Source organism: Punica granatum, chromosome 1 (genome assembly GCF_007655135.1).
Source record: "Punica granatum isolate Tunisia-2019 chromosome 1, ASM765513v2, whole genome shotgun sequence".
Classification (NCBI taxonomy): domain Eukaryota; kingdom Viridiplantae; phylum Streptophyta; class Magnoliopsida; order Myrtales; family Lythraceae; genus Punica; species Punica granatum.
Window position 1 is genome coordinate 49278928 of NC_045127.1, and position 12226 is coordinate 49291153.

The 12226-nt window shown below is 39.3% G+C and overlaps 2 protein-coding genes across 3 annotated transcripts; both read left to right on the forward strand.

Moving 5' to 3' along the window:
• Positions 1 to 592: 592 nt before the first annotated feature.
• Positions 593 to 2665, forward strand: LOC116192732. 2 transcript variants are annotated; one of them, XR_004154137.1, is made up of 3 exons: positions 593 to 1623; positions 1747 to 2172; positions 2459 to 2665. XR_004154137.1 is itself a non-coding variant. In XM_031521356.1 (2 exons), exons 1-2 carry the CDS (start codon positions 793 to 795, stop codon positions 2116 to 2118), a joined length of 1203 nt encoding a protein of 400 aa, XP_031377216.1. In that variant the 5' UTR covers positions 593 to 792; the 3' UTR covers positions 2119 to 2453. The 2 variants fall into 2 exon arrangements, 1 of the variants encoding a protein (XP_031377216.1); XM_031521356.1 differs by lacking the exon at positions 2459 to 2665 and having other exon boundaries at positions 1747 to 2453.
• Positions 2666 to 5769: 3104 nt separating this feature from the next.
• LOC116192565 (heavy metal-associated isoprenylated plant protein 39-like) lies at positions 5770 to 7052 on the forward strand. The gene is made up of 3 exons (XM_031521150.1): positions 5770 to 6057; positions 6206 to 6281; positions 6395 to 7052. Exons 1-3 carry the CDS (start codon positions 6049 to 6051, stop codon positions 6706 to 6708), a joined length of 399 nt encoding a protein of 132 aa, XP_031377010.1. The 5' UTR covers positions 5770 to 6048; the 3' UTR covers positions 6709 to 7052.
• Positions 7053 to 12226: the final 5174 nt, after the last annotated feature.

A 12226-nucleotide genomic window follows, 5' to 3' on the forward strand; every position in this document is an offset into this window, starting at 1 on the left:
AAAAGTGGTATAAATGAAAATCACTATTTAACTTTATATGAGTTATTTTATTTTATTATGGGTATAATTAGATTAAAATTGTAATTTTAAAATCACATTTGCAAACCAAACAAGTGATTAACATTTTATTATTATTAGTGTGCATTCCGTGTCTTTTTATTTTGCCCTTTTTTTATTCTCATATTAGATTTACAGGCCTTTTGTTTATCGAAAAAATAATTACTTTCAAATGGAAAGCAAATCAAATAACCAGGTGAATGCCAAACCAATTCATTCTACTTCCCTTTAATCGGGCATGCATCGAAGTGCCTTCTCTAACAGCACCTAGATATCGTCTGCAGTACGATTCAACGTTATGACTACTCTGGATAACGTCGCTCTGTCTGATTATTCGTTGTTGCCTGTTAAGGCCCGCCGCGAACACGAGATGGATTTTAGCACGCTATCCGGAAGATGTACTTCTGCAATTTTTCGTGGAGAGGAGGGGTAAAGTAGGAATTACACCTGAGAAGGATTGCCGAGTCAGCGTCTTGGGAGGATGGGGAAATGGTCTGGCCCTTTGACCGGCCCCTTGACCCCCCAAAATTTCAGCCTCCTCCTCCCTCCCCCCACCTCCTAACTGCTCCAACCGTCTCCCTCTTCCCTTCCTTTTAATCCGCAATCTCTCCATTTCTCTCTCTCTCTCTCTCTCTCTCTCTGTGTCTTCTTGACTTCTTCATAATCATCATATTCTTCTTCTTCATCTCGTTCTCTGCAAGGAGAGCTAAAGATTCTGTCGACAGACGAAGAAACATGCCGGCGACAGAGTACCAGGGATCGTTTCTCGGGCGGATAAGCATCCGCCGGAACCAGGTGGTCTCCATGGACGGCAACCACGAGCAGGAGCTCGAGGACCTCGAGATCTTCCAGAAGAACATCTCCGACCGCTTCTCCGACCTCCTCTCCGACGATTCCTCCTCCTCCTCCTCCTCGTCCGAGCCCTTCCTCTCCATCGCCTGGGTCCGCAAGCTGCTTGATGTTTACCTCTGCTGCGAAGCCGAGTTCAAGGCCGTCCTCATCATGGGCCGCGACCCTTCCCTGATCTCCAAGCCCCCGCTCGATCGAGTGCTCCCTGAGCTCCTCGACAGGTCCGTGAAGGCCCTCGATATCTGCAACGCCGTGATGCACGGGGTCGACTCCGTGAGGCAGTGCCAGAAGCTGGCGGAGATCGCCGTGGCCGCCCTGGAGCAGCGGCCTCTCGGGGAGGGACAGGCGAGGCGGGCCAAGAAGGCCCTAGCCGGGCTTATGACCGCTTTGGGGATAGACGATAAGGACAGTGGCAGCCACAAATCCACCGAGCGAGCATGGTCTTTCGGCCGCCGTGGGGGCTGTGGCGGCGGCTCGGCGGCCAAGGACCGGGGGTTGGGACAGTTCCGGGCCCCATCCTGGGGGGTGCCGAAGAACTGGTCCGCGGCCAAGCAGATTCAATCGATGTCATCCAATCTGGTGGCGCCACGTGGGGCGGACTCCACTGGGCTCGCCATGCCCGTCTACATCATGAGCATTGTGACGGTGTTCGTGATGTGGGCCCTCATGGCGGCCATCCCCTGCCAGGAGCGAAGCGGACTCGCCTCCCATTTCCAGGTAAGAACAAATGCAAGGACGAATGAAATTGGAATTCGACTGAGAATATCTGCAATCCCACCAAAAAAAAAAATTCAATGAATGACGGCAGTTTGCCTGATCGATGGATGATTGCATTTGCAGGTGCCGAGGCAATTGGGGTGGGCGCAGGCGATGATGTCGCTGCACGAGAAGATCGGGGAGGAGTGGAAGAAGAAGGAGAAGAAAGGGTCCGGGTCCTTCGTTGGGCTGCTGGAAGAGATGCAAAGGATGGAGAAGGTGGGCCATTCCTTGATGGACTTCGCGGACGGGTTCCAGTACCCAGGGGAGGCAGAGAGGCTGGAGGAGGCGGCGGCGCAGGCGGCGGAGCTGGCCGAGACCTGCCGGAGGATGGAGGAGGGGCTAGTGCCGCTGCAGCAGCAGATCCGGGAGGTCTTCCACCGGATCGTCCGGAGCCGGACAGAGGTCCTAGATGTGTTGGACCAGGCTGGGAAGCCGTCTGCTCCATCAGTGTAACACGTGTCACCACCCCACCGCACCCCAAAAAAAAAAAAGGACAACAATGAACATGTGAGAAATTTTTGTCTGTTTGGCTTAATAGGTTGATTAAATTAAATTACCCACACGATCAGCCAAAGTTAAGCATGCTTGGTTGGTCTTAATCTAGGCTGTTTAATGGTGCTATAATTTCATTTACATCTCTCCGTAATTCTGTTGATTTACATGTTTTTCACACCTTAGGGAGGCGTCACATTATAGAAATGTACATAGGCAGGCAACTGTCCGAAACTTTCGCTTGTCGGGAACGGTATATTATGTAACTAAAAGAAATTACAATTGTCTTCTGTGTATACAGTCCTGAGGAAGTTGCTGATATGGCTGATGATCTCTTGGCCCTTGTCGTCCTCCTACTATCTCCATGCATACTGTGAAAGTATAACATTAGGCATCCATTTTTTGGTTTGGATATACACATATTGATTGGACCGTGAGTTCGTTACGGTTATAGTAGGTTCTGTTGCGGGACTGAATGAGTGAGATGAAAGGCTGCTCTTTTCCTACAGTTTAGCGTGCTTTCTGGGATGAGAATATCATTTGCCGTAACATAAGGGATTTTCAACCGACGCGTTGGATTTTGAACGGTCTTCGACTCTTTCGGATGTCGTTTATAACTATGTCCCTGTCTGAGTTCTTTTAATTGTATATTACAACCTGATAGTTGAGTATATGGACTTTAGTTTGGTGGGGGATGGAGAAAGAAACAAGCAGGCAAACACAACCACCGAAAGGCAAAAGCAGAAACTTTTCCTCGTGTCTTCTTTCTTGTCATGAAGAGTCCAATCGAGTAAGATTTTGGCTTTTGTTTCCTCTCATTCAGGTTCATATCTCATACACTGTGTTTGGGAGAAGGAATTCGGACGGATTTGAAGCGAGGGGATTTACAGGGGAAGGAATATCCCTTGTTTGGAAGTGTCTTGCGGGTTAGGGAGAATGAGGAGAAGAGAAATGGAGGGAGGGCACGCTTCCTCCCATTCCTTCCATCATGAGGAATATGCAAACCCTCCAAATTGAAAGAATCTGAAGGAATTGCCATGTAACTCTCTTCTTCCTCACTCAGCTTCACTGCAAATCCTTCGCACTCCTCTCTTCTACCTTTTTCTTTTTAGTTTATTTTTATTACAAACGAGACTAGTGAATTTAATACAATAAAATAAAAAAATTAATTATTAATAAATGGACACAAGTAACCTTATTACGTATCGAACATAAAATCTCTCAATTACTTGACGAGAGCATGTCTTGTCCTGCTACCATATTCTCTTCCAAACAAGGGAATGCTACTGTCTCTCTCTCTCTCTCTCTCTCTCTCTCTCTCTCCCCCCCCTCCATCTCTCCATCCCCTCCTTTCCTCTCTCGCCCTAAAACAATCACAAACACACCGTTAGGAATTTGCTTATCCTTTTGTTTGGATGCAGAATTTGGAGGAAAAGGATTTAAATAGATAGTCGTCCTGTACCATAACAAAGTTATGCTAGATTCAGATAAAAAGAGAGTGATGAATAGTAGCATGTATCTCTCCTAGTAGGAATCGATATTGGTGCAATGTCACACATTTATTGGTTCGGATTGCCGGAACCAATCTCCAAATTTAATAATTAAATGAGAAGCTTTTACACTCTTTTGGAAGCGAAATCCTTAACGAGATCACCTGTAAGTGCAACTGTACAGTTTCATCCCATGCCGTTGCTGTGTTTCGGGCCCCTAATTTATTCTTGAGGGGTACAAAAGCCATTTTCCGTATTAAGACATGATAAACCTCCCGCACTAATATGCCTTGGTTCGAGCGGTTCAAACGCTTATTTTTCTTAAGTAACACATCGAGTTCAAGTCTTGTAAATGAAGAAAATTCATGTTGGGAGAATTTTATCTTTTAATAGGCTAATCCAGCTTGAATTGAAGTATTCGGGATCCGTTTGCCTTTCGGATAAGCAAGACAATTTATGATCCACTTCACTTGATAATGTAATGACGAGAGGACAAATTAAATGGAATGACAAGGGAATAAAATGTAATACATCGACGGGAGAGAGTGCTACTAACTACTATAATTCAGTCATATTGGCAAAATCAAGATTTTTGGATATCCCATTATCCATCCAAAAAAAAAAGAAGAAGATTTTTGGATATCCAATTCCCCTTAATTACCTATTACGGAAGAATGAGATTGATCTGCAAATATATCATTACCAGAAACTGAAGGTAGATGGCATCAAGATTGGGGGCCTGTTCCCTACGAAGCCCACTTACGTGCTATGTGCTTACATGATCAATAACGGATTGGGCCCCCATCTCTTGCTAGGATATGAAGTGAGCCCCGCCTCTCTCCCATCGATTTTGTTTTGGCGTTCGCATCTAATTGGAATAGATACTACTATACTCATCATTTTCATGTAATAAATTCATTGTGAAATTATTCAATTTGTCTTGTCAATTTGATTGCGAAATCGCTAATTGAGACTGCCCCGCCAAAGATATTTACGTGCGAAATTATTGATTGGTGTTCCTATCTAAATAAATTAGACTTTGAGGGATTGGAGAATCGAGAGTTATTGGATACATAATCAATCCCATCCCTCGGATTTTTATACCATTTTTAGGCACATGATATTTATATTAATGACTAATAAGGGTGGAGAGGATTGTGAAATTCAATGATAAAATCGCTGTCAATTGATTGGGATGATTTGTTTTCATTTGATAGGAATTGACGGCAAAAATTATTAAAACGTAATGATACCGACACCCATATAATAATATTTGACAAATACGAGCAGATCAGGCAAAATAGATTATACAAACTGCATGCTTATCATACTTAACTTTAAACCAATCCGTCCAACGGAAAATGAAAGAAAAGGAAATAAATTATAAACAATCAATTGGTGGCTCAAACAAAAACCAAAAAACTATAAGTCTAAATTACGTATTTTTTAACTGTGTGTGACAAAGTTAGCAAACTGTTATCCGTAACGATTTCTATTTATAATCGTAAGGGAACAATTCGAAACTCATTAAAAGTACTTGATGATTAGTTCTAGTGAAATATGGTGAGACGTCCCTCGAAAAAATAAAATGAATAATTTCTTTTTATTTTTTTGTGATGTCTTTTTTAAAAAAAATTTCAAATACTTATTCGGATCCATTTTCTGCGTAGGAACATTTCCGTGCAACCACCACGTGGTTGTCAAAGGCTTGTAATTCCAAAGCTCGCCTACAATGAGCAATATTCTCATGAGGACACATTCGTCCAGATCCTCCAATCAAATAGAAAAGAAATCTTCCCGCCATTCCACGTGGCAAAGAACCTGCTTACTCGGCAAAGCGAGCAAATCATGTCGAGTTGGTGTGATGCTTTCACGTAGGGGCGGCTGCAGAGGAACACAGCCCGGACAGCGACCAAGACTCGGTCGTCCGGTCTCCGCCCACCGGAGGAACTCGTCTCATCTGATTGAACTTACCAACTCATGCCCTAATCGATCAATTATGCCCCACAAACCCCATCTAGCCGAATCACTCTCCCTTGTTCCTTTCCATTAATCAAGCCAATAAAACGACCAAGCGAGCTTGATTTTTCTTTTATATGGTTGTATGACGTAACTGACTTCCGAGTCGTATCGATACTCAATTTCCTGATGTGACAATCAGAGCTATAAATATTATGGTTTGATGCCATGGGAAGTGGATTCTCATGGTTAAGCCTGTGGCTGTGGGCTATATATTAAGCAGGTCCATCCACCCATCTTCCTCACCAATTTATTATTTAAATATCTTCATTCGGCTTCATCATCATCATCATCATCTTCCTCCTAATTCAAATATTTCTTCTGCTTCTTCTTTCACAATTTTCCTTCCCCTTCTTCTCTGCTTCTTCTGCTCACGCCTGAAATGTCTAAGGTGAGAGTTTTTTTCATTTATCAGTCATGAATTTCGTTTCCTATGTCATCATATGTCGGGTTGGGCATTTGTGTTTTGGCTCTTAGTTGTCATTCCGGTGGGAAAAGTTTCCAGGAATTTGATGTCTGTGTTCTTATGTTTACCGCAGAAGATCGTCCTGAAATTGGACTTGCACGATGACAAAGCGAAGCAGAAGGCTCTCAAGGCAGTCTCTGGTCTTTCCGGTACTCACCATTCCTCATTTGCCTTTGATTTTTCGATTAGATTGCTGAAATACGAGGTGATTGACATCGAGCACGAGATATGTATTCACACGAACGAATGGGTTTTTCTTTAGGGATTGAATCCCTTGCGATGGACATGAAGGATAGGAAGCTGACAGTGATCGGGCAAGTCGACCCGGTCAATGTGGTGGCCAAGCTAAAGAAGAAGTGGCACACCGAGATCCTGACGGTCGGGCCGGCGAAGGAGCCCGAGAAGAAGGAAGAGCCCAAGAAGAAGGAAGAGCCCAAGAAGGACGACGATAAGAAGAAGGAAGCAGACCAGATCGCGGAGCTCGTCAAGGCCTACCAGGCCTACAATCCTTGGCTCACGAGGTACTACCATGTGGCGAGCGTCGAGGAAAATCCCAACGCTTGTGTCATCACTTAAGCTCGGGATTGGATCGGTCGTCTCGCAGTCTTCTTAGCAGTTTTGATCAGTGATTGACCGGTGATGATATTGAGGAGGCCGAAGAGCGAATAGCTCGATCGGAGAGTGCTTCCCCCTTGTACAGCTTGATAGGGTGAAGGATTAAAGAATTTGTACGGTGAACTTGAGGGAATAAACATTCCAAATTAGAAAGGCAATCTTTTGTAGGAAAATAAAAAGCTCGAGTGACTTCTGGTTGTACTATGAAATAAGCACTGTATTTCTTTCATATACTGATTCGAAACGCAAAATATTAAGAAAGATGCGGAATTCGAGTTCAATGAATTGGTGAATTTGTCCTGTCATTGGGGTATTTCACTTTCGTCCGACTAGTATAACACCTTACAAACTCACTAAATAGGTAAGTCTAACTACATTGATTGTATAGGTGATCTGATAGAGAATATCTCTTACATGACTTCACTGAGACTCAATCTCGTTTCCATTAAGAGAATTGTGCGTTCAACTAGCAGGCAAACCGTATTGAGTTTTCATGGAGTAAACTCGTACTAAAACTACTCAGGCAGAGATTGTTTTCGAAACATAGACAAATCTCTGTCTCGGGCATGTTCCTAAGCCTGGACATCCTCGTTGCTTTATGGGTTAGATTCAATTCCACACATCCTTGGAAGACTTTAGACAATGTCATATGAGGCGTCTTTTAGGACCACGAAGGATTATTATCAATCAATTCAAGAGAGAGAAGCCTCTGGAAAATTAACTTGGTTGACTCTAATTCTTCGAATTAATTTTTCTTCCTCTAGCCCCACAGTATTCTATAATTCAATGGCCTTGTGTTGTTTCTACGAGTCATAGGAAAGAATTAAGAGCTCTACATTCCTAACAAAAACCAAAGCAGTGACTTTGACCTTAGCGACCGCCCATTAGATATATACTCCACTAGGGAGATCGAGTCCCGTGTTGCACACGGTCATCACCCACTTAATTATAGATCGTAAAATATAAATATGAATGATATTTTTTAGTTATTATTAAGTAATAGTGGGTCATCAAATTTATATAGAAATTCATATAATTAATATATATTTATTGAAAGAGTAAAATGCGGTTTGCCCCCGATCTTTGGACTCAGTTGCATTACGCCTCCCAACCTTTGAAAATTTGCAACTTGCATCCTCACCTATTTAAAAAAAAGTATGGTGCACCCTAAATGTACTTTCCGACCACTTTTCCAGACAAGCCAAGTCACATGCATGTCATGTGAGAACTACATTTATTAATTGAAAACACAAAAGAAAAGGAAAAACCATAGACGTCTGTGAGCTAAAGATTCTCCACCCGACCAGAACTCAGCTAGCTTGGCGGTTCAAATCCACTCGACTTAGCTTGGTAGTGTCTGCTCAAACCTGCGAGATCTTTTCCTTCTCTGATATTGTTTTCTTCAACATCCATTAGGCCGAACATCTAATAAGCAGTTCAAATGTAAATTAGCAGTTTAATTTTCCACACTTAACAACATTCACATTACTTGTGCTCGAATCATAGCCATGCTTCAGCCTCTGTATCTAAGCTACAACATCTTATAGATCAACGCAATATTTTGGGTCTATTGCAAGATTCACTTATGAATGGAACAAATAAACTGGGTCTGGAACAGTGTACCTGCATGCTTCAGGCAATTCTTTTTGGTCAGATGGGTCTGCAGCTGTGACATACAAAGTGTCCCTCCAATTAGCTGCGGTGCACTGAACAAGTCGAAGTTGGACATGTAAAGAACTTTCTTGGTTCGATCCTGAGTGTAAAATGCTTTGTTCAGCTTAGTGTCTTGCTCGTGAAATGGGCGAACCCCTTCAAGCACCTCATCCAATACACTTTCCGGGATTGCCGAGCGGGATCCATGTGGACGCCTTGCAAGTTTATGACTGGTATGCTGTGAGGAGATTCATTGGTTGTCGGTTCTGTATCCCGATCCATGAAGCCAATCCAAGTTTGGTTGAAGATGAGCGGGACCCTTTCCACACCGGAGTCTATAAGCCCCTTCAAGCCAGTTTTCGACTCATCAAAGGCTCTCAGCTCTCTTGCCCTGTCGAAGTCACCTCCATTTTCGAAGGAAAGAACCATTTTCTACTCCAACTCTAAACGCAAATCTCAACAAGAAAATGCTGGAAAATGCAATTCACTCGATTCTCAATCTCAAGGGTCAAACTTGTAGGAATAGTAAGGAAAGCTCTTTTTTTTCTTTTTTTCTTTTTTTTCTCTTTTCCCTTTGGGTGAATTAAGGAAAGCTCTTCAATCCCGAGAGCTTCGAACGGTGACCTAACTTGATTCAGACTAATGCCCGGCAGTGGGAAATGCATCCATCACAACAGTTTCTTGTTCATATAATAATTTTATGGAGAAATTTTATCATTTTATTTTAACTTGTAAGTGGCATGTACTTTTTTTTTTTGCTGGAATTTTGATCAGAAATTTGTTGAGGGGGCATGTTGGTTATTTTCCGGTAAGGTTGGGAGGTGGTCTGCAAAAATTTGAAGGTTAGGGGGCAAACCCAAACTCTCATCGTAGGTCGGGGGGCAAAGTGTATTTAACTCTTATTGAAATAGTGATTAGATCTTATATTTAAAAAAATACTTACTTTCCTCATTTAATGTTGACATACCGTAATAGCTCTTTAAGTTGCACGATTTTCTTTCTATATACGATTGTATTTTATTCTAAACTCATAGAGGTTTTTTTTTCATAAATCTCTCTGTAAAAGGAACACCGCTGTTCATAGCTTGTGAGAGAAAATTGTGTTGTCAAGAAAAAAAATAGTAATGAGAATGGATAAAGAAAAACAAAAAACGAAAGAATGAAGCATTGTGATTGTGAGGCCTGTATATAGAGATGTAAAATGGTAAATATTATACATGTTAAAAATATATTTGGCTGTCCACATATCAATATACAATTGATTGCATGATAGTAGTTTTATGCATATTGACAGGTAGATTTTATTTAGAAAAATACATATCCAACTCAGATATAATTTAAAGTACCAATACATAAAAGACGGCCCACTTTATAGATAAATTTATTTTACATATTATATATTTTATTCCACTTTGTAAATTAAAATCTATATAGTACTTGACTATAAATTAAGTAAATGTCGAAATTAATTCAAATTTATTATTTTATACGTAAAATAATTTAGACACGTTTGTGTAAAATAATTTGAAATTTATATATTACTTAACTTTCAACTCAGTAAATGTAACAAAATCAATTAAAGTTTACTATTTTATCCAGTGAAAAAATATATATATATATATATATATATATATATATAAAATGAAAGTATGGGCAGTATATAATCCGCAGTACCCATACTACCCGAAACCCTAATACCCTAAAACACTATGTCATAATCCGAACACTTATCTTGGAGTGATAGAGTAGGATCCGTAGTATACGAGAAAATCACTCGCTTGATCAAGTATACTACTAATCAATTTTACGACAAAAATCATGAAAATTAATTATTGTAAAACTAATAGAAAAATAAACATACACATTAATATATTATTTACTTAATCGTTAAGTAAACGTATATACTAATATATTATTTATAACATTATTATTTATTCACAACGTATTTGTTATAGTATTATTTTATAATATTATTATTTACTTTATCGTTAAAAAATTTATATGCTTAATAAAATAAATAGAAATGTGGACGCATTATTATTTTCGTTCGTTTATTCATCAATAGTCGAATAGAATATATTATAATAAAAATCAATTTATTAAAAATATAATGAAAAATAAATGAAAACGAATAATAGTCGCGAGAATAGAAAATCGAAATCATACCCTCCCCAACATACTTCGAAAACAGCCAAGTTATAGATATATATATAACTTGAAGTAGTTTCAATTTGTGACCAATGACATCGTCGATGCTAAGTCGGTGTTTACTTGACTATGACAAGGAGATATTACCAACTCGACGTCCTAGGAACTCTAGAATAAAGTGATTCGAAGAAATGATTAATGGAATTTCACATCGTTGATGCCCATTAAAACACAATTTTCCTGGAGCCATCGGCAACTCAACATCTTCAACATACCATAGCCAAATTTTCTAAAACCTATTGCAAGGATAAACTCTGATCTAGCTATATATTAAACAATCGATGATTACATCGTTCCTATGTGATTTTACGTATTTAAGAAAAAGAAATTAAAGGAGATGTCGCTATATATACGCACATTACATAATCTCTATTGATATGCATATGGTTAGGTGGAAGGCGGCGATGGAATTGTCATCTGAGGTCATATGTTTATCATACAAAATAATTTGTCCACCAGTTTATAACTAATCTTTGTTGGGGTTGTTTAATTAAGCAAGAAATCCCTCATCCAACCATTCTGCCCTCATGTTTGCATATAAAGAGGTTTATTAAATTTGTCTCTGATGATTGATATGAGTTAATTCAAACGATTCAGCACTTGTTCCTCTTAAATAAAATTTTACATTCGAGTCTTGTAAATAGAAAAAAATCATGATTGGGAGAAATTTATCTATTAGTGGGCCAACTTGATATGAATTAAATTAGTCAGAATTTATTGGATGTTTTTACGCATCAGGTTGCATAAAAAAACTGGACGGTTTTTTACTCATGAGAAGAAAATCAATAGTGGCCTGCTTTGTTCTTTTACCTACATTGATCACCTTCTTATTTAAAAAAAAAAGTAATAGAATTTGCCACAATATGTGATAAGCGTGAGACTTGCCCTTCTCTCTCTCTCTCTCTCTCTCTCATTTGTATGTTTATTTATAGCTAACCTCAACTGCTTACATTTTCTTAATTAGGTTTTATATTTTTATTTTGATGTTTGTTATATAATAAAGGAAAAGGCAATTCGAGGAAAATTATGATTGACGGACGCAAGATCCTGTTTTTTTTTAATTATAATGGAGGTTATGAGCCTGATACAATAAAATAAAAATATTTAATATATTTAATAAAGGGAGCATGGACAGTCTCATTAGAGTTTCAAATATGAGACATTTTGATCACCATATAAGTGCATGCGCCATTGCGCTATATCTTTTTTTATAAGAGAGACCATTTGACTTTGCAATGTTTGATTTCCTCTGTTTGTTTTTAGGGTAAATTGCATCGGTGGTCCAAAATATTTTACAAATATTTTATGATGGTCCAAAAAGTTTTTTTCGCTATATGATGGTACAAAATGTTTCAAAGTTGTTTCATAATGGTACAAACCGTCAACTCGAGCTTGACGCCGTCAAGCCGACGCTGACGTGGCTACTACGTGTCACCTCCTTACTGACGTGGTCGAAAAATTTTAAATAATTCTAAAAGTTTTAAAATTTTAAAACTTTCAAAATAATTTTAAATTTTAAAAACTTTTAAAATAATTTTAAACTTTTAATTTAAAATAATTTTAATATATAAATTTTAAATAATTTTAATATATAAATTTTAAATAATTTTAATATATA